Source organism: Aphis gossypii, chromosome 1 (genome assembly GCF_020184175.1).
Source record: "Aphis gossypii isolate Hap1 chromosome 1, ASM2018417v2, whole genome shotgun sequence".
NCBI classification, from domain to species: domain Eukaryota; kingdom Metazoa; phylum Arthropoda; class Insecta; order Hemiptera; family Aphididae; genus Aphis; species Aphis gossypii.
The window spans coordinates 19,236,623-19,260,848 of record NC_065530.1 but is presented as its reverse complement, the minus strand read 5'-3'; the positions used below and the strand labels follow the sequence as shown (position 1 = coordinate 19,260,848).

The window sequence follows — 24,226 nt, the reverse complement described above, 5'->3', positions numbered from 1 at the left end:
ATTTGACATATTGTAAAATGTAAAGGTATACGTATATAGATATTACACTTACGTAGTAGGGTGTTCTAAGTTTCTCTCAAGGAATGGATCAAAGTAGTCGATGCCATTGAGGTGTGCGACTTCGCCCTTCTCTAGTTTTTTGCTAGGTTTTCGTCTGAAATAAATATATTAATTATACACTTATGTCTTATCTTTTGTTTTATACTCGAATATATTATGAAAAGTGTTTTTATAAAACTTTCCATGTATCCTTTGTTCTCAGTATTATTGATTTAATTATTGTTATGAATTATAAATAAAATTATATATAAAAAGTTATTTAAAAATAAATTAAAACATTTAATTTTTAATTTCATTAAAATAATCATACCAAAACTTTTTGGAATAACGTTCAACACTAATACTAAATTAAAATATAAATATAAAAATAGATAATATTATGACTTATGATTCTCTGTAAGGTTATAACAATAACACATTTTTAAAATAAATTATTCAATACACCTATACGAATCAACCAAAGATAGATACAAATTAGAATATATTCGGTTATAGTTTCAAAGTAATCGAACGATACCTACATAATATTATATCGAATATGACTGTTTATTTTTATAATGAAAAATAACTAACACTTTTATGACGGCAGTGGTACTTAAATTATTTATCAGGATACAAAATAATTGTTCAAGTTAAAGTAATATGAAAACAAATATATTTACTATAAAATAATTACTTTAAAGCTTAAACCAATAACATAATTGTATATCACTAAAAAGTAATTGTTGTTTACATAATATAAATGTATTTTCTAACAAAATTTTGCGACACACATTATACTATCTTTAAAATATATTTCAACAATATGTATTTGTAAGTATTTTTTTTTATTATTTACACAGTAATACAAATAATAATGACGTTTTTCATTACTGTACAAAACACAAGTTAACAACAAGTATTTTACATTTTCTTCTTTATTCCAAAATAATAGAATGTCTATGAAGAACAAAGAAGCAGCAGTATAGCAGATATTATAACTTATATCTGACAAATGTTAAACACGTAAAAGTCGCCTATTTCGTATAAATACATTTGTTTTTTTTAAAGAAAACGAATTTAGGTAGTATACTGTGTAGTAAGTAGCCAAGTCTTATAAGCCAAGAATATAAATTTGATCGAAACTACTCAAAATGGCTATGTTAAAAATCTGTTTTATTTCCATTTAATGGAGTTTAAGAAGAGATAAATCCATAAACACTTAATATGTCACAGGCAACGCGTACAGAATCAGCTAATATTAAATATTATGATAAATGTTTGAAAAAAGTTTTTTAAGATATATTTTGTACACTAAAAATAAATCATTTATTAAAGGAAAGATGCTCAACCTTGTTTTTAACGATTATAATATGATAAACGCATCCCGATAAAAATAATTATTCATAGATCAAAACGTGGACAAAAATTTCAGTGGATTTAGTAATTATTTATATATACTGCAGTAGTACAATCACATAACACAATCACTCGGACTTTTGGTGAAATAATGATGTGTTCTTAGCGTTGAGATAACAAAATAATTGCAAAACTATATAGACATAAAAACTACACATGATGAGCAGTCGTGTTTTTCTTTTTTTCCGTATTGTTTACTTATTAAGTCATCAATAACAATAATGTCTGTTGTCTTAAAAACATTTTTAAAACCGTTGATTATTATGTTTATACATCATAATCGGATCAAAGGTAATAACAAAAAACAATAACAATAAAATAATATTAAAACAGTGATGATAACGAGTAAATATTAAGAACGTCTAAAAATTGTATACAAACAAATACGATTTCGTTCACTCGCGTTTCTATACGAATATGCAACAATAACGACGATAAAACTTTAGTACTAATCAGAACCATAAAATTATTCATATTACGGTACGCGGAAATAACATTTAAAATATGTTCATAACCAGTGGCCTTAGCGGGCGCCTCAAATGAACATCGAATGCCAAAATTCCAAAATTGGTCGGCGTTAAACCATTTCACATTTCACCCTTATTAAAATAAACCAGTAACATGGTACAATGCCTATGATTTCATGAAGCCACGTGGAATACATCTGACTACAAATTAACAGTCATCAAATCCATTCATCGACACTTTCGAACGAAATAAATCATTTTATATTATATATTTTTTATAATATGTATGTGGACCCTAAATAATTATCAATGTACAGCACACCGCTGGCGTCGAAATTGTACGCAATTATTACATATTTATATTGGTTCAGAGTTCGAAGCGCACGCTTTTTAAAACTAATAATTAACAACGACGTCTCTTGCCAGGCGCCACGTTTCTGGACAAAAAAAAATCGAATATACTATATATATATAGAATGATTCATACCAAGCATGCTCAACCAATTTTTATCATTTAATCGTGCCAATTCCGATTTATTACATTTGTAAATTTACTCAAGAACCATATTTTAAAATAGGTACTTTAAGGTGGTACAATCTTCTTATATTCAAATTATGACCGCCCCTTTTTATAGTTAATTACTCATTACATTAATTTTATTTTTTTATTTATAAAAATCAAAGTTTGAAAAGTTATATTCTAAGTTATCAAACTTAATTGTGTTATAAGAATAGTAGTCTTTTATAATGGTATTACATAAATATATCTAATATTGATTAGATATATTGATAACTAAAATAACAAATCAGTTTAAATTTAGATGCATTTCTAAAACAATAATTTACTTAACAATTTAAAGTAAATACAGGCGATTTTAAATTTAAAAAAAAAATTGTATCTTATAACATTAATGACATAAAACAATTTGAAAATGTGGTACTTATTTATACTTATATCAATGGATTAAATCAGGATTTAAATAAATACATAATAATTAAAGGGAAAATGAGAGTAGAAATCATAGAAGAATCATCTTGTATATAACATTATAATAACACACCAAGTAATAAAATGTCAAATATTTAAGTTTTATTTTTTTAAAAAAAAAAATTATTCATGGACTATAAAAATAAAAATTCCAAACATAAATAATCTTCAAAGAGTAGAGTGAGAAATATGTATTTGCAGCTACACGATTTATAAATATTATCCTCATCGCGTCTAATAATTTAAAATACACCTACCAACCATTAAATAACATTATTTCTATAGCTATAATATAACTTATTTACTATATATATATATATATATATATATATTACTTTGGTTCAATGTTTTGAAAAAGAAAAAAGAACTTGAGTAAAAAAAATTATAATACAACTTACTTGTTTTGAGGTACTTCTTTCATATTGGACTTTTCGTCCAAAAGGAACGTCTGGAGTTCCGGTTCTACGGCTTGTGAACCCTGAAATGCGAACAACGACCACCGTATTTATTTATTCTTTGACAATGTATAAATTATAAAATTATTTTACATGGAGTATTTAGTGTGTGTCTTAGAAAATCTACACAGTTATTATTATTACAATATTTTGTATTCTATATATTAAACGAATATCCTTACACCGTAAGACAGCAATATATTCGAGGGACGCCGGCACCTGACTGAGGAAGTGACAAAGAGAGAGCGAGGAAAAAAAGTGGATCATTGACAAGTTATTTGGCCCACAAGAAAATTGAAACGTCTTTAAAAATAAACTCTATAGGCGTAGTGAGTATGTACACACTCGTACGCGAACAGACGGACACTAAAATATTTTTATATATATATCATTAATTATATATGATATACATTAAGTATATGTAGAACGGCGGTGATACGTTATTGAATCGGATACGCAATTTTACCGTTTTGTGGGGCGGATGCAAGAGAAATGAACAGAAAAAACACTTCTTCCCTAAATGGAGTTTCAACCTAAGTATATATATACAATATATAAACATGATACGTATAATGTACATATAATGGTCAATGTGTAATTACTTACTGGAATGTATGCAACAATGGTAGACTCGTCGCGTAACAGCTGAGGATTTCGTAAAACATATACTGGAGGAACGCGAGTATGAGTACTGTTTGGCTGTCGATTGTCGATAGAGTGTAAATTATAGGTGATTATAAATCACTATGTCTAAGATAGCCCAGAAGTAAAATAATAATTTTTTTTCACTTGCTACTTATACTACTACGGCCGCAAATTAACTACGACTGCACGCAGATCCTCGTCTATCGTCATTTTAAATCCCAAAAAATGTGTTAGGACAAGAGAGATATTTACAGAAACGTGCTTTATCTATAATATTGAACATTTAAAAAAAACGATGCATGTGTGCAGGCCTATAATAATGAGATATATTTTAACTAACATATATAATTTAGTCGACATAGGTAAGTATAAATATCATATATGATTAAAAAAAACGGTTACGTGGTGACACGAACACAGACGGACAACTATATACTCAATCTAAAAATAGATACCCTAATTATCGGAATTATGTATTGTTAAATATGTCCTGCGTTGTCCACGCTTTTATGTTCTCTACAGTACACCGACGTACTTAACTACAATAATATAATAATTATAATGCGTCAATAGTCAATACGACTATGCATATTTTTGTTTCAAATATATCGATTTAAAACTAATTTTATATTATTCTTTTAACTTCCCCATTCTTACAAACAAAACGAAATCTAGATTTACAAAAGAAATTAAAAAACTGCAGAGCTTTGGGCCTTGTATTGAATTTTGCAAGTTAAAACACTAACTATTATATAAAATAAGAAAACAACATTTTCTTTAAAATAAATAACAATATTTTTAGTTCTAAAAAATTAGAAATTTGTATCTATACAAATTATCAAAACAATTTTCAGAATAAATCGATTTGTTTATCTGTGTTGCACTAAAACCAGCGTAGAATAACAAAAAAAAAAATAGAAATCTCTTAATATATTTCATTTTAACTATGCTTAAAATACTTATATTATAATAATAATAGTAATAAAAGGAATACTGTAGTATTGGACAACCTATGAAATAAGGATTCCAGGATGTGAATAATACCATGAATGTCAATGCATTGCTTAACCTTTCGAAGTATAAACTATAACTAAAACTTTACGTATCTATAACATAAATTACACTTTAACTTGTTAAAAATGTACGAGTCTTATAAAACGAAAATATTTAAAAAAAAAATGTATGCTAGGCTCAAAAATTATCAACACATTTCAAAAATTATAATACATTACCTTGTAATCATATATATATAAATAATTTTATCATAAACCGATAGTGTTATTTGAATAATTGAAAATTGATACTTTTTACCAGAATTTCTTTTCTAATCTAAATGTTATTTTTAAATAATTTTTTTTTAATCTATTAATTTTATTTATTCTAATTACACATTTTTTATTAATTAAATCACAAAAAAAATTTAATACAAATTCAGCTATAGGCACATGATACAGAATTTATTTTATAGACCGCACATATAAATCTTCTTGGTACGTTTTAAGAATAAGTGAAAATGCAATTGCGTTTAACGTACATGGATATTTGATATGGAAAAAAATTCATTAATAAGGGTCAAGAGATAATACAAATAATTAATTAGAACGCAATTACAAATTATCTATTTATATTAAATTAAATCAATTATCTATAAAGTAAAAATAGACATTTAAAAAACGAAAATTAAAATAAGTTTATGATAACCTACGAAGAAAAAATATGTTGAAAACAATTAATCTCATAATAATTACTGTAATAATAACATTCCAATACTCCGTAAAAAGATGTATAAAATAAAGTATTATTAAATAAAACAAGTTCATCCCAATTTTACCAATGAACAGGTGTTATGCAGTTAGGCCACTAATTAAACGTACGTGTATATTTGATAGAGCTGTACTTGGTGTATGTTTTTAATTTCCAAATCGGAAACAAAATATTTTAACATTGATATTTTTAAAAACCAATATCTATATGACTATATACTATACCAATAGTGTAGTCTTATTTATCAGCATTTAAAGTTTAGTCAAAAGAGGAGTGAAGTGATGTGACGATGGGGAGTTATCCATGAAATTGTAGAAAGTATACGTACGTAAAATTATACACGTATATGAACAATTTATTATAAAAACTATTTTTTTTTCAAAAATATTTATCAAAACACTGAATGTTGAGTATTAAAAATTATAGTTTAGGCATAGAATTTTACCCAATTGACAAAGACATTTGATTGTCCTATACAAAATGGATAAAATATGGCAACCTTACTAGTTGATGGGTTGAGTAGTACATCATAATTTCGTAGGATAATATAGTCAATGCATCTTCTACCTCAAATTTAAATTTTATAAAATTGTATACAATAAAAATACTTTTAGTTCATTAATCAACGCCTATTTATTAGTGTAATAAAAGCCCATAAAAAAATTCAATTTTAGAAAAATTTCAAGTTAAAATGAGATGTTATTAAAAAAAAAATAACACATTAAATATTTTCAGTTTAGGTAAAATTATAATAATGTCGACCACAGTTTACGTATTATAATAAAATATAGAGAACTCAGCTTATATAATAGCAATAATAAATTAATTAATAAAAAAAAAACTTACCATGATTGCGGTTCAAATGGATTGACTCTTCACGTTGAAATGAGTCCTCCAACCTTGGAGTGATCTTATTATGCGTTCACTGTACTAGCAGAAGCTGTGCAACGTCTTTGCAGTAATAATCAAGACACGACCTGTAAAACAAAACGTTCAGTAAATTTATACGGACTCTATACAAATCGGCAATTCGCGTAAGACTGAACACGCCACCCCATCAGCGACAAGCGTCATCGATGTCGCACCGATTATGAACGCATTATGAAACGGCCTTTGACACGAGCCGTATGCGTGATAACGTAATTTCGTTGTCAGCGTCATATAATATGTATATGATTAAAATATTATTAAAATAATTAATATTATCCGAAGACATTACACAAATACTATACATCACGTATATGTTAGCGCTTAACAACAATATTTATCGCCTACAATCTCGTTTTCCATTTTAAATTCCTCGTCGCACTTCTTACACCTTACTGGAATATTATGAAAAGAACTACCTTTATTACCTATCTAACAAATAATATTTATTTTGAATTCAAGTGAAAAAAAGAACAATCGTATTTTGCACACTAACATATTTTATAATATTATATTTGTATTATTATCGTATCTTTCGGTGTGCATGCGGTATAACCACAATACACACAGATATATAAATATAAATACACGAAAAATCACAACTAATAACAATAGAAACAAAACGATGACATTTGACAGTCAATTAGTTGTGATAAAAAAATAACCATAACATTCTAAAAATTAATCTAAATTATTTAAATACTTTGATATGTATAATGATGGACTGGTTGGTGTCAAAAGAATGGTCCTGTGTATAATGAGTCACATGCGTACAATAACCGCTATTATAATGCGTATTATTCTGCTTAGGTGAAGATACGTTTGTCGTAGGCGGTATATTTTTGATGGTCCGGACAAGTTGAAGGACTAGTACGGCGTTCAATAGTTGTGGATCGTCGCCAAGGACATTTCGCAAGTAATTATTTGTATAGTGTGCACAAAGCATGAGATAAAAAATTACTACCACAGTATATTATATTGTTAGGGTATAATATTACACACGTGATAAGGTTAAAATTGTGGTTTTATATATTATACATTATTATGTACTTACACCGTTGACACGATCGGTTATCAATGATAAATTTTTTTTCTATAACAGCACTATGAGATAAAATATATAATTAGGGAATTCTACATGATAAATGCATGCGCGATACATCAATTTACGGATAACACACGTAGAGACCTACGCTATTTCCGAGCCTAGATTTCGAACATTATAAGTATAATCATCATCTCCTTCGCAACGAAACGCGTCAATTCAACAATCACGAACGACGTTACATAATTTTATCGGCACATTTTTATTTGAGACCTAAAAAAACTTAAGCGAAACTATAGTGTATGAAATTAGTTTTAAAAAAAAAAAAAAATCATACATTTATTTTATGAATCATCTACTGCTCAGACTATAAGTTCTCCGTTAAATATAATATATCGGTAAGAATGCCATCGTTAAAATCCATAATACACAACGACATAATAAGCTATCACGTAATATTTTTTACTGACAAATCGAAGTTTAAAAAGGTCACTTTATATAATGCATTAGGTAGGTATAAACGAATAGTGTATACATTTGAATAATAATATGTGATTATTGATTAACGATTTCATCCCACGACTAACAATACATTTATTTAAAAAAATTATCTACATGGTAATTGCGTTAATTACGATTTACGACTTACGAGTATGGATAAAAATAATATTTATACAACAAAGGCCACGTGCGTGACACGTCTTGTGGGGACCACGTTGTCTACACAGTAATGTAAATATTTATTATTTACAGCAGTAAAGGTCGACGCGTTATGAATTAATATATATACTACCTACCAACAAGCATAAATAAAGAAAAAGAAAACAGTTTCGTTTTCTAATACGCCAATTGGTTTTTTATGTCCATGTCGTTTATTATATTTTGTTAATTAAATAATCGATGTACGAAATTATTGACTTATGAACACGAAATTTGTTTCTATTAAATATCAGCATAAGATTATTGTTTAATTTTAAATCTGGTAAATACGAGACGAATACGCAATCAAATTATTTGTTTAATAGTTTGTATTCTTTACAAATAATACATAATAACTTTCAAAAATAAAATTATTATTATTCTAAGACACGTCAGATTTATTTTATAATAACGAGCTTATAGTACATATACCTACAACAGTTAGTTGTAATTGAAACATCTATTTAGACATTAATAAAATTGTAGTTAATACCAATGGTGTACCGATGGAGAGAGGAGATTGGATGTTCAATCTTAGTCTTTTTTAATATAAGTATAAAAATTATTGTAATTTAATTTATCCCAACCCACACCCCTTTATTTAAAATATCTATATCACCGGTAGTTGATACTTTTTAAAGTATTTTAAGTTTCAATATCATACAATACCTACCTATATTAATTATACAAAATATAACAATACGAATATATGATACTTTTGCATATTATTATATATACAGTTTTATTTCAACAATTTAAATTCTATTGTAAACACAATCATGTAGATCAACTATTTGAATGTTGAACCAAAAAAAATTCAATTTGTTGACACTTATTTTAAGTAGCTTATTAATTGTTCCTCTTACTATTTAATAATTTTATTGTAGAGTAAGGTATTGTTTATTTATAATGTTGTATTTTCATCTTTAAAATAGTTAATATTTAATGTCAAATGTTTATATAATGTACAGTATTATAGCTAAACAATTTTATGATTATAAATACATACAATATGCATATTTTATATTGGTGTCTGGTGGTGATTTGTGACCTACGGGCTACAACCTAATCAAATTATAAGCTTTTATATAAGACCGAAACAACGATTAAAGTTATTTATTTAATTATGGTTCAGTTCATATTTTATATTATATAAAATAAGATAGGTGCATGATAACCCTTTAACTCAATAAAATAAAAAAATATACATACAAAACTTTAACCTAGAATCGGTAAATTAAACTAAAATATAAAACAAACAAAGATATTATTTTAATATGAGTAGTAAACAATAATTCTATCAAGCTCTTAAGGCTCTTAGCGGTTTATCAAAGAATATAATATAGTCTCTACTTATAATGCGTAATATACCTAAACTATAATACACTTATAAATTATGAAGATTAAAATATTCCATAGAGTGATAAATTGTTATTTGAGTATTCGCGTTATCGTAATATTACTTTAACCATTACATTACAGCATTGACAGAGCTCAAAAATACATCAAAGTATTCATTTAATATGTACCTATTTAATTCCATAAAATAATATTATTTAAATATTGCACACAGTAAGTAACTTTATTTTGAAAATAATCAACCTTCCGTGGTTTCATTATGCCTTCAAAACAATGTTATAGCATATAATATATACTTGCAGTTCTCGATTGAGTCTAGTCTTTAAGTAAAAAATGTGAATTTTTTTGAATAGCGCTTTACAGCATATTTTACACAACTTATTCAACCATATTATTTTAATATCTAAAATATGTTTAGACTTAATAGTATTATGTTTTTTACACGTTCAATATAATATCATACATTTTTTGGGGCTTCAATATGCATTATACACTCTAGACTCTAGAGTGAATATAATATCGATCGCTGAACTAGAATAATGCACACATTTACATAATAATTATAGGCCTAACATACATAAAGTACCGTCGATAAAGTAAATCATTTTGAAGGTTTCTATTGAAATATTCAAAGCCGTATTCCCGAGTTAAGTTAGGTTAGGTTGATCTATCCAATGTAAATTCTTAACACAAACAAGATGAATAAAACTAAAAAAATAACATTAAAAATAATAAATATTAATAAATCAGTATTTTATAAAATTTATAATTTCAAAGATAAGATTCACAGTTCTATAACAATAATTGAGAACTTAATGATTTCTAATTTTACTATACCTTAACCACTGCCATATCTATACAAATTTCGATTGTATAATTAAAATTCATTAAACATCCATAATATAGGTACACTATACCTACATATAACTTTTATTATTCTATAGAAATAAGAATATCAAATAATAATAATAAATTTTACTTATAAATATATACTGGTAAGTTAAAATAAGTGCATAAATTCTCTACGAATACTTATACAAATCATATGTATAATACAACTTGTATAGACACCATAGGCGCAACTAGAGGAGGGCTTTGGAGGCTAAGCCACCCCCCCCCCCCAAACTATTCGTGACCTCGCCAAAAAAAAATATTTTACCTTTGGTTTAGTTTTGAGGTAAGGCTAAACAAGAATAGCCCCCCTCCCCTAAGATTTAGTGCTAGTTGCGCTACTGATAGACACTCAGGTCATTACAAGCACATTTCTACTAAAAGAATTCAAATAACTTGACTTAACATCGTTATTAAAGAAACTGAACACATAAAACAATAACTAATTAACAACAGTTACAAAAGATAAAAATCTATCAAATATGTAATCTTGTTTTCTTTGAAAAGACTTTTTCAAGTCAATTCATAAATATGACATAAGTATTAGAAATTATAGTTTATGTCAAACTAGTATAATATTACAACTTACTGTTTATTAAACATATAAAACTCTAAGCAATATACTAATGTTATTTAAATTCAAATATAAAATATAAGTAGATAACACATAGGTAATTTATCATTTTTCATATGACTAAAACAAGTTAAGCCATTTTTATTTTGATACATAGAATAAAATAAAAACTAAATTTGGGAACAATATTTTGATAATCAATACAAATTTAAAAAGTGGAAAGTTTCTCAATATTTATGAGTTATAAACAACTAAAAATACACACACACACTTATCATTACTTAACACTATACATACCAATATATTCATACGAGTACCTCCGCTAAGAGTCTAAACAATATTGGATTATAAATCCATAGAAATTAATATTATCTATATTATACCTACTTCTATAGTAAGAGACAAAGTATATTTTATTTATAAGTACCTACTTTTAAAATTATAAAATATTATATTTTATATTTTAATATTATAATATGTTACTAATTAGTACTCAGTAGTGATTAGTAATTGATAATATAGTAGGTATTGATCAGTTCAGTTCATCACACATAATAGTTCTATAGTTATATTTTAAAACTAATATACCTTTATTGGCTTTATTTGTATATGTAATTGAAAAACGTGTATTTTAAATGAATAACAAACATGTAATCTCTAAAATGTAATCGCTGTGATATAATACATAATTATATGAGCAGTTGACAATAAACGTAAAAAAAAGAGATAATGTGATAAAAAAAAATATAATGTAATACAAGTTATTAAGACTTGAATATTTGAAAGTAACATAATTTAATAAAATAAAATAAGTCAATTTTTTTCTATTTTTGCAGCAAATATATGTTGTATACTAATATGTAAACACAACTTTCAGGCAAATTTCAACCTTAAAGCCAAATACATTTTAATCTTATAAAGCCCTAGAGGCCCAACTTAATATTAGATATTATAAATTATTTTATTTATAAAATCTAATAAAGGATTGATAATTTATAAAAACATAAATTATACCAAATACTTAAACAATATATAGATTATAAATAACTGTTTTGAAGTATATAATTCTATTAATTTTAATTTGCTGAATAATAAACGTTATTAGAACCAGGTAAAAATAGTTAATATTAATATCATCTTAAATGTACCTATCTATTATATTTTTAATATTCTAAATACTTAAAAAGATTAGCGAAAAATTGTTTTCTAAAAAAAAAATACTTCAGTTGTATTACCACTCATCAGTTATATAATTAAACAAAGATTAAAAGAATTATCATTATTCACATTATAATATTACGTAAAATAATTAATAAACGTGATCCCGACAAGTGTAATAGATTATATTATTTTAAAAATATAAGTGCAATATTAAAATAATATTTCTTTATGTGTTAAAAATAAATTAGTAAACTAAAGAAAATTAAGAAAAAGTTACTTTATACATTTATTTTAATTTGATTATTATTTTCGGTCAGTAGAGCAATGTATAAGAGCTTAGGTATTTTTGGCTTCCGTATAAAAGAAACTGAGCCAATAAATATACTGCGAATCGCCTAAACTTTAGTAGCACATTTTCAACATTGTTTTTAATCGGAAAAATAATTGTTCATATCGATCAGGTAGAAAACTAGAAACTTTAAAAATTATAAATGATGGTATATTTTTGAATTTTTGAATTTTTTTATATTCAATGTATTTCTTTATCAGCGAAGCAGCTGAAGTGAACCACAATTATTCAACGTATATAAAAACATATAAAAAACTTTTAAAAATACTTCAATATTCTATTTTTAGATCATTTTAAATCACTATAAAAGAAAAAAAACTAAAAATATATTATACAATCAATTAAAGTTTTTCATGAACATATAGATATATAGATACCTAGTACCTACCTCATAATATTATTTAAACTAAACATAATTTCAAAATCATAAAAATGAACTGATAATATATGAGTGGATAATAAAAAAACCCTTTAGGGCTTTAGATTTAAAAAAAATTATACAAAAACTATAGTGTTATACAACACATTTATAATTTGAAAACAAAATTATAAAAATTATCACTTAACCACTTTTTACATAACGACAATATATTATATTTGTACCTATCGGTGGATCACTCTTATGATGACTCACGTCGCATATAACCGGGCAAGTCTTTTAAGTTAAACTATAGCATTGTAATATAAGTCTATTAATATATATTTACAATGACATATGTATAGTATATAATGCAGTCAACCATCTATGATTTATATAGGTACTCAATTTTGTTACTCGGTACATTGAGAATTTTTTTTTATTTTGTTTTCCTATATCGTAATTGTCTTAAATATTTTGTAAAAACATACCTAAGTAACGGTTTACCAATAAATATCAAAAACCTGTTAACAATACAATGGACAGTATCTCGTATGCTACGCGTACTGTATAAATACCAGTACCATAATATAATATTACCATATTATATATATATATGTATTCTCAATACATCGATCTCAAGACCGCTTTCTTTGTACTAAATGAAATCTTACATGCTATACATATAATAAAGAATTCCCAGGTTTTTTTTTTTTGTTAAATAAGATACTCAGTTTGAAAAAAAATTGTTATACAAATGCATACACAAAAATAGTGATTGAGACTCGTTAAACATAAGTTTAACCTAACATTAGTATATTTTTTAAACGTATTGCAACTTGTTCGAGAACACAAAATTATGAACAATTAAAACCTGCTTTAAGTAAAATTTTGGGTGTACAGGGTATCTGTATACTCTTAAATCTTAACATTTATTTTCAATGGTAATTTTCCATAAGTTTTCATTTATTAGTAAAAAAATTATTGAAAATTGATTCTGAAATTGGAAGGTGGCTAAATACTTTTTCGGTTTAAATATAAAATCAACCCCCCCCCCTTCGTGTACACAAGTACACAAAAAAAAAAATCCTGCACACATTTGTTGTAGTTAAAAGAACTCCTAATTTCTATGCGTGTGGCTAAACGTCTAGATAATAATGACGGACAATAGTAATGTTTATCTAAGCGGAATTGACAGATTGAGAACTGTTGTTAAAAGAAATTAATTTTTATCGTTAACTATAATAAATATTAAATACTATCATAATTGAAATGGCAGAATAAGGTCAATATATTATAGTAAATGAATAGGTAGCTTAACCTAATCAATGTATCAAGACAAGTACCAACACTATTCACATAACATGTACAGTGTACACTAGTATACTCGGCATGCTATCATAAATATTGAATCAATATATCGACGTCTCTGTCTTTTTTTTATTTATAATATAAGTATACCTACCTAATGATAAACTACAAGACAACTTCATAAAATTTATTTGTATGATTTTATAATAAATATTTATATACTATTCATGCACATAACGAATTCATAAAAATTCAACAGACAGTGTATAGATCCAAGCGCATAATCGTACACCAAAAACATACAAAAAGAATGTATCTTATAAATATATTATATATTATGATATTATAAGTATATAATTATTGTAACATTGTAAAAATGAATTAATAACGTGAGAATTCATAAAAAACATGTTAAAATACTAGTATTGATTATAGACTTAACCTTTAAATACAAAAACATATGTTCCATTTTTGATTTTCAAAAAAAAATTGTTTCAGGTAAAGATAAAAATAAAAATTTAAAAACACTCAAATATTTAGTTTAAATGATAGTTAAATACAATATGTAACAATTTATATGAAACGAATACTCTAAACCTCGTAAGGAAATGATAAATTACATGTAATAACCATTTGATTATAGGTGCAAGCACATTATGCAAATTACACATAAATGTTAACTTTAATTTTTTTGTATTTATATATAATTATTAGTTAGTAAAAATTTTGCAAAAAAACCTATTAAACTATACACAAAAATAGAACAAAATCATAATATTGCTGCACCACTACAGAAAATTTGACCTACAGCCGAAGTGGTAGGTAATAAACTAATAAACTAATAACTAATAACGTTTGACCTTAAACATCGTTTTGTTTACACCATTGATGTTTCTTTTATTATTTTAATCATCGTTATTATCATTATTTTTAGACAACGAAATTTAGGATTTTTAATAACGCATGATCATGGCATAGTAGGGGCATATATAGTTGGTTCACCCGTCACCGTTGTTTGTGATACTTAAAATGTTAAAAGTGAACTAATATTAAGGAACATAACTAGATAAAGTATCCTTGTAGTCTGTAGAGCCTTTTAAACTAATGATAAATTTTAAATATAATCTAGTTTAATTAAAAAAACCTCTCCAAATTCATCATAGTAAACTATAAACTACTACGTGACAATGCAGTAGCATAAAGTTAAAGTATTACACGAGAATATTTACGCAGATTTAAACTCTGGAGTAATCGTTAAGGAGATTTCAAACATTAAACAAGTAATTTTCACCACAAACAGTAAAAATTAAAACAGAAACAGTAAGAAAGAGAAACAATAATTTTCTTCTTTCAAACAGACACGAAACATATGAATTTAAATGTGTAATATTTTCAAAGTATAGATTCATTTAATGAAGCGATAAAAATTCTAAAAATAGCTTTGAACTTTTTTACCAAGTGTACTTGAGATTATATTATTAATTTTATCCTAATTCCACACCCTAAAGTAGAATTAAAAAATTTCATATATACTTAAATTTACGTGGAAAAGTTAAATTCAAAAAAAGTAGAAAGCATATATTTCAAATAAACTTTATGACCAATTGATATCTATTTTCAGAATTCTAATCGTTTCACAAGATAATTGGTGCGTAAAAAATATAACATCTAAATTATTAATTTGCAAAAAATCACGGCTTTAAATCTCTTCAACTGAAAATGTATAAAAATTATTTAAAATGTTGAAGTACTACTGATACTGAATAGAGCCGAGTATATAGATAATTCATTTAATAAACATAAGTTATATAACTAATAAATAATAATTAATAATTGATTAATTTAACGAGCAGAATTGTATAAAAATGTTTTTATAAACATGAATGAATAAACGGAACGGCACTAAATAAACCTATTAAATTGAAATATTAGCATTTCAATTAGTGAATTCGAGTAAAAAAAACATAAATAAAACATTTGTAGATAGAGTAAGATAAACTCGTTTACATTAATACTTAATATTGTATACAAATGGTGAAGTTTAAATTGAATATATTTATTATATTTTAAGAGCTCGTGTTTCATCTGAACATGATGAAAATAGTAGTGACCGTGACATGGTCATTGCAGTTTACATACTAGGCGCCACGTTCACCGACAAGTACATGAATAAACTCATAATGTACTAATGTAAATAGAAATTGTATTATTTAGAGATCTACGGTTAACAATGTCAAAAAAAAATTTATTTGAGTAATTGTGTTTAAAAAAAGTGATAATCTCTGCGGAACTATAGACGATTAATCTGTTGTGCGTAGTACATCCGTTGATTTACACACATGATAACATTGCGTACGCATATAATAATAATAATTTATGTATACAAGGGTTATTCATTAACTTATACACATCAACACGTGGTTTGTCATACATAAAATAATAAAATTAAATAATTTAAATTTACACCATAATATTATAATGTTTTACCTATGTGTGGAAACAATAGCATGTTAATGAATACCTATAGTAAAAAAATTGTAATGACTAAGCAACCGTTACGTCGAGATAATTCATATAAGTAGTACCTAGGTACCTATATAATAAAAATGAAAATACCTATACCAATTTAATTATTAAACTTAATAAAAGGCAGTAATAGTACAGGTATCTAATAATTGATATTGTAATATTATGTTTGTCGTAAATGCCGCTATTGCTACCTGTAATATTACCTATCCGTTTTAATACCTATTATACATACATAACAAATATGTAAATTACATTTTGTAAAAAAAAAAACAACAATGCATTTGACGTTTAAAAAAATGATATATCTTCTGCTTGCTTGTGCTGTTTTAGTTTTAGTATAGCATTAAATTTATTTGATACAATTATGCCGTTAAAATTAATGCACTACGGTAAAACGATAAATAATAATTTAACTAAAATCTGCTAAGCTAATCGGATTTGTTTATGAAATAACAACTAGTTAGGTTAAGTTACATTTAAAAGTTCAATGACATTTATATATGTGTATTATTTTGTGTCAACAAAACAAATTAAAGTATTACAATTTTTCAATTAAACAGCATAATAATTATTATTATATGCAAATATGAATAAATGGTATATAACGTATAATAAAGAAAAGATAATATTTTTTGAATTTATATTTAATACATCCAATAGTTTTAATTTAGTAATTACCAATAATGTAAAATGAAATATTAAAATTAATAAAAAATACTTTTATATGATCTTAGTTTGTATTTATGGCTAGTCGTAATTCGTTATTCGTAATATGAATCGCTACTAAATTACACAATTAACGATACACATTGTTTTTTCATTTAAATCAAAAAATCCAAAAAAGTCTGAAATTTACACAATGTAAAATATATAAAAATGCAAATGTAATAACTACTTATATTATTTGATTCGTATTTTAAAATTTAATAAATTGGTTTTTTTGTAACTTTTTGTAACCTAATTAAAGTATAAAACCAAATAATTTTACCGTATACGTGTTTACAAAACTATTTCATTGTTACTAAAAGGCCGACTTTAATCAAATAAAAATAAAAATTTTTTATTTATACATAAACATATCACAACAAAGATGTTTGTCTTATGCACCCACACAATGTTTTTACAATCTGGTGTACAATAAAATATATTATACACTCCAGGGGACAACGAAAATTTTATACGCAGTGATTTATTTTTTTATGCATAAACGCCACGTGGTCTTACAGGTAAGTAAATGCGTCATTATAATATACAATTCATACACTTTAAAACATATACATAATACCACATACGCACATTGTCTAGTCGTTGCCAGCTATTAAATATTATACTCAGTCACACAGACATCGTGCTCGTTTTTTTTTTTTTTTATATCACATCAATATTATCGTATTCATTTCATACCCGTACATTTTATTTTTTATTTATAGTGATGAGTCTTTTTAAAATTTTAATTTTATCAATCACAAAAACTATATAATACACTGTCGTGCACCTATACAACGTATGAGTGGGATTGTACTCAATAAAGTAACTTTTTATAAAATTTTAAATAAAAGACGTTGCTGGAATACAATGTTCTCACCAAACACTATCACCCATAGACAACTAAAAAAAAGGCACAATTGCGACATTGTACAAAGTTGGAAGATTTCCAAAATTGATTTCCTATATGCAATTATTTAAATACTAAATATATTTAAAAATTCCTCTGATAGTTTATACTTAAAACATATACATGTAACATGTATATGTATGATAACTTATTGTAACTTGTTACTTATTTATGTTATGTTTGCTTTATTTAAATTAAGAAATACAAATATTATATATTAATAGAATCTAATTTTAATTCTAAGTAATTTTGAATCGGGAGGAACTAAGATTTTTCCCCAGATGAAAATTTAGGTATTACATGAGAGGGAAATAATATGGTATTTATATGACTATATACTATAAGTTATATAAAGTTATAAAATTATTTTAAAAAAATATTAACCAAAAGATAATATATATTTTTAAAAATTATATTAATTATTTTTTCTTAAATACTGCTTAATATTTTTTCTATTAAATTAGTTAAGTACTAAGAATTAGAAATCTAAAATTTAAATGTGTATTATACATATACCTAGTGTATAAACAAATATCACGTGTTAGCTGACTCGACAAACGTTATTTTTCCTATAAAGAATTTCTATAAGTTATTATATTATAATTTATATTTCAGAAAAAAAACTTGCAATTTAAATATTATTGAAATTTTATAAAATTTCTAGACCTTTATAAGTATACGGTACTAATGCAACTAACATTAAATTTATTTATAATGGTATAATGTATATATTATGTAATGTAGTACCTATATAATAAGTTACAACTCACTAAAATAAGACGTATAAACAGTAACACTTATACATTTCTTAATGCTTTTATAAAAATTCGAACTGCACAATTATTTTTCATATAATATTAGGCATTGAGTATAAATGTTTGTTTATAAGCTTTATTAACTGAATCATTATTCAATGTCAGAAACTACAATTGACAGGTACCTAACCGCATTGCCATTTGTGGTCAGTTAAATTATATTTTTTTTTTTAACACTGCATAACAATACCTTTATTCAGGTCTATTTTATATAGGTTTAAACAAAATTTAAATTGTAAAAATTATGTATTTAACAATGTATCTATTTAATAATTTAAAAAAATTAAATAAAATAATTATAAATTGAACGATTAGTTTTACGTGAGTTTAAAAAATAAAATAAATATTGATAAATTAGAGTTTTCATTAACTTAATTAATACTAAAGTCCATCAATAATTATAGTCTGATATGAATTTTAAATATTATATTTAAAAAGAATATATAAAAGAATATTTCATGGAAAATTCAATTAAAAAATATTTAATGTATTACTTAAATTCAGTTCAGTCCACTAATTTCAACTATAATAAAAATATATTTAAATTAAATTAAACTTCAATGAAAAAAGAATACAATTTAATTATAAACTAATGCATTTGTCTAAATAAACATTAATAATAAAATAAAGCTGTTTAATCAATTTAGAATCGCTAAAAAATTGTAAACATAATTTTTATAATATTTATTTTTCAATAAATATTTTTTTTAAATAAAACACAAATCATAATGTATTTATTGTATTTACGACTGACTAGTGAGTCAAATTATTGAAGTATTAGTTACTATTACGTATTATTTATTAGTAGGTAATGTCAATGATAATTAAAGTTTTCATATAAAATGATATATTATGTTATAATATAATATTATCATTTCATATTAAAAAACACTTAATAGATTAAAAAATTTATTTTTATTAGATATTATATTATACATAATAGTATATATTATTATCTCACTAACTTAGATACACTTGTAAAGATATAATTTGTCATCACTAACAAATGATAAAATTCACAAATATAAAAAAAAGGTATACATCAAGTATAGTAATACACTAACATTCATCAAATAAACCATGCTATTATAATATATGTATGTGATAGAAACTCTTGAAGTGATTTATTTTTCTAACTCAACTAATTTTAATTATAAGCTTTTCTATTAAGTGGTTGAATACTGGTATCAAATAAATATCATATAAGTATCAACAACAATAATGGGTTTAGTTTTTTACATTTTAATCCCAGATTATGAACAAATAATATGTTATAGTATTAATGAAATAAATATTATTGACTTATAAATCAAATATGACAATATATCAAATAATGATTTATATCAAATAGAACTTTAGAAAAAAAAACAAAACGTACCTATAGAACATAGATAGATATATATTATATTTTTTCTAACCTTAATTGCATAATTATTTCATATTTATTCAGATATCTACTTTTTATCTTATGACTTATGGTACTAGAAGAACACAAAATATTACTATAGTTCACAGTAATTTGACAATATTTAAAAAATTCTGATTTAATATTTATGTACTTGATACATCATTAAAAGTGCATAACTTTACATAATACATGCTATAACAATACATTTTAATAGAATTATAATAAGTACTTGTACTATATAAAAATAAAAATACGCAAATAAATTATAATTGTGATTTGTTCTTTATTTTTAATTTCAAAATAAACCGTCAATTTCAAAATATTCAACAGATACAATTCTCCATAAAAGTGATACCTAAGCACATGTCGACATGTCGTCATCAGATATCAGTTAAACGTAAAATACATGGTAGATAAATCGCAATGTAAAACCAAAACCGAAACCAAATAACGAGATCAAAATTATCAGTTTATATTAGTTTTGCTATTCAAAAACTCAAGTTAAAACATTAACAACCAATTTTTTAACATTCGTTGTTGCGCTCAAGTTTTCTCTGGTCACATACTGATAGTATAAGTAGACTATGTCTGAACTTTATATAATATTATACAGTTTCCGTAAATTAAAATTATTCATTTCTAAATTTATAGCGTTTGTTTAATAAACGGACAGGACACAAAAATATTCCTCAAGTATGTTAATGATCTGAGTATTGTAATTGTATGATAATATATTAGTGTAAGTTATAAGGTCAAATGACATTCGCCTACACCTAATACCTAGATAGTTATTAATTTGGTATAATGTCAATGGTCGATAGAGGAGTAAGAAGTAAAAGTAAACGCGTGTAGACATCGCATATTTTTTTTTGTAATCATTTTTTTATTCCAATTTAAATATACGTAAAATACTGATGTAAAACGGAAAACCTATGAATAAAAAGAAATTAAAAATTTATATTTACCCAATTAGGCAGATATTTACAAAATATATTTTATCTACAGTATACACGCATCTATCCAGAATCCAGATACATAATAGATACAAATAATTTATCTGTTTTAATTTTATACTTAATTATTATAAATATATAATTATAATTTACTATTAAGCTCCCAGAAATGGTTATATAAAGATTTCTTCCTATAAAATACATAATATAGATACCAAATTTTTATAATTAGCACATCTTATAATAAAAAAGTAATAGGTATATACTATATACCTCGAATTACGATATTAATCATAGACATATTTATAGTTTATTAAAACGTAATACATCGTTCTTGTAGTGTAAATTATGTTAGTATTATAATACTTAAGTTTTTAATCAAACGAACATTTTTTCATCAATATTTTTAAAAAAATTTTAACCCTCAAATTTCTATATCACTTAAAAAGGGTCAGAATATTTTAAAAATTTAAAACAACTACAGTTATCAGATATTCGTTTTTAAGTTTTATAAAAAAATAAAATTGATTTTGTTAAAAACTAATTTCATGTAAGAATTCCAGTTTTTTCCTAAGTTTTTTTTGTTTGAAAAATATTGAAAATTTTCAATTTAACCTCTCAAAATTACCAACTAGATTAAATTTAATAAAAAACCACCTACAAAGATGAAGATCGAAGCATTTTTTGAAACTATTAATATCATGTACACATACAAAATAGATAGGTTAGATTAGGTTAACCTATACGGACACAATAAAAAAAAAACATAAATCATTGTAAAATAAATACAAAAAACCTAAACATTTTGACAAAAATAATATCAGTTTTACTATGAGATACCTATTTTTTACTTGACTTGATTATTTGTATACGATTTTAATACGATTATAAATTTTTTTTTTTAATTTTAACTAAACAGATAAATCAAAAACCAATTATAATACAGTATTTTATTAAGATAAATGACTAATAACTAATGATTTATTTATTCATTAGAACTTGACAAAATAAATATTATATAAATATGGAAACAAATTCAAAAAATTTTCTTTAAACAAATAATTTAGCAACACTAATTTAAAAAACTATTAATAAAGTCTTTAATTATGGTACTTCCTTGGTATGAATTATAATTATCTATGAAAGAGTGAAGTATTATAATTTATAAGTATTATGAATTATTGAATCTATTATTTGTTGTGTATAAAATGGAGGAAGATATTATGTAAAATATTATTGAATAAAATTTTGTTTTTAATTATTCTAAGTGTATAACTATATTAGAAATGAACCGAAAAAAAGATGTGTAAGTAAACTGTTAATTTAAATTTTATTTTGGTGTTATAAATGGAAATACGTATTTGTATAGAGCCATAAAGGTCAAATACGTAGGTTGTAGATAGTAGGTACCAAGAAATATATTATTACTAGAGCCAAAATGAACGACGCATTTTTTTTTTTATAAATATTTATATAATATTGTGTCTATGAAATATTAAAGTATAATAAACCGTCATGAAATTAATATAATGCATATTTAAGGCGAAAATAATACCTTTAATAATTTTAAATACTGCGTATTTCACAAATAAATAACGGATATAAAATATAATTTCGAAAAATGTTTACCAAAAATTAAGTATATTACTTCATAGTAATAAAAAAAGTAGTAATTATCGTTGAAGTCAAGAAAAACAATTAATAAACACAAAGAAATACTACAAGATATATTAGGTATACAATTATTAATAGATAATATTAAAGTTTAATTGTTTGTACTTATTAACATATTATAACAATAAATCATTACACATTTCGATACTTAACACTTCAATTAAAGGAAAATTTAAATAAAAGAAGCGTAGTTTTTTAAAATATTTAATTCGAATTATAAATAATAAAATATGTAAGTAATTTATAAGAATGAAAAATATGTTTTTTTTAATATTTTAGACAATATTACGCTATTTAAAATTGTGATTATAAAAGAATATATTAAATATCAACGCATACTAGAATTAATAGTTATAACAGTATTTAAATAATACTAATGATATGAAGCTTAAACTTATACTTATCTGTGTGTAATATGAAAATTCCAGTCAAATTTCAAATTTATTTTGATTTCATATATTTTGTAACGCATTATTACAAAATCAATTATTATGAAAACAATTACTAGAATATATAATATTATATAAATAAATACCTAGTAATCATTGATGCAAAGCCTATAATCTATAAAAAAAGTTCCAATATAACTTATGAGTAATTATTATTGTACACCTCTTTAAAGATGGTTTAAGACACAATACATTTATTATTAAATACTACACAAACAGTAGTTACAGATAGTTATGAGTTTATGACTTATGAGTTAATGACTTATGAAATACCATTATTACCTTTGGTAATTAAAAATTAAAATTAAATTTAAACAGCAGTCACACCGATA

At 24.3% G+C, this 24,226-nt stretch overlaps 1 protein-coding gene across 4 annotated transcripts in view; it reads right to left on the bottom strand.

Annotated features, from left to right (window-relative positions):
* Positions 1-24,226, bottom strand: part of LOC114120064 (proton-coupled amino acid transporter-like protein pathetic) — a 32,034-nt gene that overhangs the window by 4,993 nt on the left and 2,815 nt on the right. For 2 of the 4 annotated variants that reach the window (XM_050210864.1, XM_050210863.1), the window contains exons 2-4: positions 6,624-6,754; positions 3,312-3,391; positions 53-154 (exon numbers count right to left, since the gene is read on the bottom strand). In XM_050210864.1, coding sequence (XP_050066821.1) covers positions 53-154; positions 3,312-3,391; positions 6,624-6,626 — 185 coding nt within the window. In that variant the 5' untranslated portion in view covers positions 6,627-6,754. Of the gene's footprint in view, positions 1-52; positions 155-3,311; positions 3,392-3,550; positions 3,573-3,974; positions 4,200-6,623; positions 6,755-24,226 lie in introns of those variants that run through there. The other 2 variants (XM_050210865.1, XM_027981851.2) reach the window with 2 other exon arrangements.